The following is a 5,096-nucleotide window of genomic DNA, read 5'->3' as shown; positions in this document are numbered from 1 at the left end:
CGGGGGGGGTGGGGCCGAGGTCCCCGAGGGGACGATGCCCCGACGAGAGGTCAGATTTCCCCGACGAAAGCAAAGGGGGCGTGGTCGAGCTTCGATTAAAAGCTTTCGGAAGTGGTCTTGGGGGGGCGAAGCCGCCGAAAATTTTGACAAATTTTAGTGGTTTCAAAGGCTTATTTAATCGATTTTAGAGTCTACTAATGTGTAGAAAATACATATATTTTTTTTTTCTCCCCGACAAATTGTGCTTTTTCTCCCCGACCTGGGGGGGGGGAGCTCTCCCCAACGGGGGGAGGAGCTAGCTCTCCCCGACGGGGGAGGGCCCCCCGCTGGCGCCACCCCTGGATTCTGGCTTACTGAGTTGCGCGCCCACTTACTGATCCTTTGACCTGCTGTTTGATTTTCACCTATGTATATGTAAGCCTACTTCCTAAAATCGATTTTGTGTTCGTTACCAAGGGAGCGAAAGTATGTAAGCTGAAGTATCACACGAACAATGACCAATCGAGGAAAACAAACCCCGCAGACGATTCAGCTGTCTACAGACATACGACACCTCAATAGTTGATCTCTTAACAACACTGTAAGTTTACGTTCTTTATAAAAACATTTCAAACTTGCTCTTTGTTGCACGTCATGTTTTATTTTTTTCTTTTTGATGCGAGTGCATGCACAATCCATATGCAATATAATATGCATGAGCATTTTTACCGGTTAAATATTATTACTAGTAAGAACGATATGGTAGGCCTACTGTATTCATGTGTACATGATTAATATAGCTGTCGATTATTTCAACTTAGACACAGTTTACATTTTCCGTGTGCTATGGTAATTTCTGCGTGTGGTGTCTTTTTAAGTTGCTGTTATATGATTGTAGGTCTATACTTAACTGTTCGAATTTTGGATTACTGTATATGTTTTTCTGTGAACAACCATCATAATGCGCATACGTCTTATTGTTGAAGATTGTCAGGTTAATGCGTCAACCTTGCATAGGATTTAATAGAATATCGATCTGTACGGCTTGTGAGGGTCAGAAGTTAAGCTTTGATGTGGCGAATACACAAAAATCACACTGCCGTGTTTGTTTTATGAACCCGGCAATTCACACACATCTCGTGCTTATCACCATACACTTACGTAGAGCGAAGTAATTGGTTCTCATGTTAAGAAAAAACAGACTGAGTTCTACCATTTTAAGAGCTATAGCTTTTTCACTCCTTCCATTTTTGTGTGTCCCTCTCCTCTCCACCTAAAGAATATTGATCGGCAATACAATGTGTAGGCCTATTATAGTGAACATATATTATTATTTGATTATGGTGATGATAGGAGAAGATAATGAATATGTCTACAAAGATAACGATGATGAAAACAAAAGGTGAAGATACTGTAAAGATCGGATGATTATTAGGCCTAGGCCCTACTATCGTTATATCCTCCGCTCATACCACTCAAATTGTTATATGTGATTACATATTGTTGCAGATGGGAGAGAATAGGCCTAATATACTCCAACCACCTTTCAATGTCTGCCTCAATGGAAGTTCATTCCTAGGTATATTGACCATCGGATCAGCGCAGTGCATGCTGGATCATGGGCAGATCATCGTTGGTAACACCCAGTGCTATGCAGGAAGCTCCTCATGTTCGTTAGTTGCGGCTGTCATGGCAACAGCCCCAGAGAATCTACCGGTTTGTAGATTTCATATTTTTATATTATCATCATCATTTAGACCTATTCTGTCATATACCAACAGATTTCGTGGTCTATTGGCATGAAACTAGTCTCGAGAGGTTGGGGGTTTAATCAAGGCAATTCCTGCTGGAACAATTTTCAAATAATACTCCCGGGTGTCTATAAAACGAAGACCGAAGACCCCAACGAAGACCCCTATTTTTCTCTTTCATTTTGATGATAATACGCCAGGCTCTCACAAAATCCAAATTACGAAATTTTTTTGGCGTTCTGTTTGTGAAATTTTCAAGGGTCTTCGTTTTATAGACACACTATAGATGTCTACAAAACGAAGACCGAGACCCGAAAAACGAAGACTCCAGTTATTTCTCAATTATCTAGGAGTGGTATAGTGACGCATATGTACAGCATCGGTCACTTGGTAGTGACACCAACATAGGATGGACGAGATAATTAAGGGTCTTCGTTTTATAGACACCCTATATGGGTGTCTACAAAACGCGTACGAAGACCGAAGACCCGAAAAACGAAGACCCACATTTTTTTTCTCGCAATCGTGATAAAATAATGAAATATGTACTTGGCAGCTGTTTTATGATGATTTTGAAATACTTTCAATAAGATAATTGAAAAATAATTGGAGGTCTTCGTTTTTCGGGTCTTCGGTCTTTTTGCAGACACCCATATAGGGTGTCTGTAAAACGAAGACCCTTGAAAATTTCACAAACAGACGCCCAATAAAATTCGTAATTTTGATTTTGTGACAACCTGGCGTATTATCATCAAAATGAAAGAGAAAAAATAGGGGTCTTCGTTTTGGGGTCTTCGGTCTTCGGTCTTCGTTTTATAGACACCCCAATATTCCCTGTGTAATAATATAAAATAATCTAATTATTAATGATAATAAATAAATAAAATAAAATAAATAACAAGTTATCCATGATTTGCCAGCTGCGACTTATCGAATGGTTAGTTTGAGCTTTACCGTATCTCCAATATTCCTCAGCACAAAATTCATATATTCAGAGAGAAAAACGTCCGATTATACTATTAATTTCATTTTTACGGAGTTTACTCAACAGTTTATGCAGTCTTGCAGACGAAGTAGCACCTAATTTCGTAATTTTGATTTTGTGTCAGCCTGGCGTATTATCATCAAAATGATAATACGCCAGGCTGACATATTATCATCAAAATGAAAGAGAAAAAGTAGGGGTCTTCGGTCTTCGGTCTTCGTTTTATAGACACCCCAATATTCCCTGTGTAATAATATAAAATAATCTAATTATTAATGATAATAAATAAATAAAATAAAATAAATAACATATTATCCATGATTTGCCAGCTGCGACAATGGTTAGTTTGAGTTTACCGTATCCCCAATATTTCTGAGCACAAAATTCATATATTCAGAGAGAAAAACGTCCGATTATACTATTCATTTCATTCTTACAGAGTTTACTCAACAGTTTATGCAGTCTTGCAGACGAAGTAGCACCTCTCTCACATGGCGCCTTATCCGATGGATTTGATCTCATTCAAAAAGTCCGGTCTATTTTGGAAAATGTTTTACCACCAAACGCACATATCCTAGCGACAGGGAAACTACGCGTTAAAGCTACACGGTTGCAACTGGTAGATAAGTTCACGCCATTAACGGTCCATGATGTTGATCAGGGAACAAGTTCTAGCATATTCTCCAAAGGTCCAAAGGTTTTTGAAATAGGTGATCGCTGTTGGCAAGTACTTGGAAAAGAAGAGTTTGCTTCCTTCAGCAGCAGAGAAGAAATGATCGAGGTAAGATTTATTGGAAATTATTATTGGAATGCAAACATTAAAGTTGCAATTTATAGTGGGTTAATGTAGGCATATACATTTATAAACATTTAATTTTGTTTTAGAAAAATTTATTTTCCCAATTGAGTTTTGAATTTGTGTTTTGTTGTTATTGAAATTTGTCCCTATTAGGCCTATGTTGTATGTTTAATGTATTTGTTTAGCACCGTCAAGGACAGTAATAAAGTAAACTTCGAATATTATTAAACCTTCTTTAGAGTTTCATTGTCACAACAGATAATATCACAATATTACTAATAATTCAATGCCTTCATTTTTTCCCATAATATAGGTGTTGCTTGGGTGTATATATGTTCCCTGGTTCCCGTCTTGGAAGCCTCCGTCATTTAATAACAAGGTATACGGACAAACCTGCATTGTCTTGTCCCTTTTCATCTTAGTTTTATTTTGTAGTAGTTCTCGTATAATACTATTATTATTATCATATTTATTTGGTATCAATAAAAACATGCAATTTAAAACTTACTTTCAAACAAGTTACAAAATAAATAAAATAAAATAGACGCCTGCCACAAGTAGTAAGCCTATGCTTTATATTTTTACTTTCAATTTCATTTTAGTAAGTGCTATGTCAATTCATTTCAGTTTCTGGGTGATGTATCACTAATGCATACACAAAATCTACCGGAAGATGAGGTATATTCATTTCAAGCAGGCACTCTTATTAAAATTTCCCCGGATCCAAAATGTTATGCGAGGACACGTGACAAGATCGTGTGTGGTTGGGTGGATACCAGTGGTCAAAGATTTGATGTCAGCGCCTTGCAAATGTTTCGTATCGGTGATGGACTTTTCCCGCCGCCAACATCATTCTTAAAGACCCTCTACGCCAGTGGATATGAAAATGCAACAAGGTTTCTTATGTTTTACCATGCGTACAAAGAAAATGATCTTGGCCTAAAGCCGCAGTGTACTACGTATCCATATGCCCACACGGTGGAGGACCTTATGTGAAATATTCTTACGACGTCATAAAATGGATCATGAAATGAAACAAAATACTTTAAGCCTGGTACCCACTGCGCCCGACGGTCGTCGGCAGACGCGAAGCTATGGAGAACGCACCCCGACGCGTGTGCAACGGATCGTTTTTAATGACGATCCGTTCAGACAGCCATCGACAATCATCAGAAGGCGTTGTGTCGTCTAGCGCTCACGAGAAGAGGAGTTGGATTAGTCAATCGACCGTCGTACGCGCAGTGCGTGCCCGGCTTAAGCTATGATGTTTTAAGAATCATGATGTACCATCTAAAAATAGATCCCTATTTTAAGTTCAGGTGCGATAGCAGTTAGCACACTGGCTTCCTTTACACAACCAATAAATTAAGTAAACTCAGCATAGGCCTATTTACGGGAAAGATGATGTGAGCATGAACTTGGGCTGATATCGTTACTACTATTTCATAAAACTAAATAGGCCTATTGGCCTAAAATATCGTGATTAGTAATTGTACAGTAATTGTTATCCAGAACATCAGTCCATTATTGAATTTACTAATATTTGTATAAATAAATTTGAAAAATAGTCATTTCAAGTACA

At 38.2% G+C, this 5,096-nt stretch overlaps 1 protein-coding gene across 1 annotated transcript; it reads left to right on the top strand.

The window, feature by feature from the left end:
• Positions 1–459: 459 nt before the first annotated feature.
• On the top strand, positions 460–5,096 carry LOC117108263 (patatin-like phospholipase domain-containing protein 4). Its single transcript, XM_033250237.1, has 5 exons — positions 460–580; positions 1,489–1,695; positions 3,155–3,496; positions 3,828–3,893; positions 4,142–5,096. Exons 2-5 carry the CDS (start codon positions 1,489–1,491, stop codon positions 4,508–4,510), a joined length of 984 nt encoding a protein of 327 aa, XP_033106128.1. The 5' UTR covers positions 460–580; the 3' UTR covers positions 4,511–5,096.

Source organism: Anneissia japonica, unplaced genomic scaffold (assembly GCF_011630105.1).
Source record: "Anneissia japonica isolate Jap-2015-1 unplaced genomic scaffold, ASM1163010v1 scaffold456_len727751_cov192, whole genome shotgun sequence".
Classification (NCBI taxonomy): Eukaryota; Metazoa; Echinodermata; class Crinoidea; order Comatulida; family Comatulidae; genus Anneissia; species Anneissia japonica.
The sequence above is the reverse complement of the archived record's forward strand: the minus strand, read 5'-3'. Positions and strand labels throughout refer to the sequence as shown.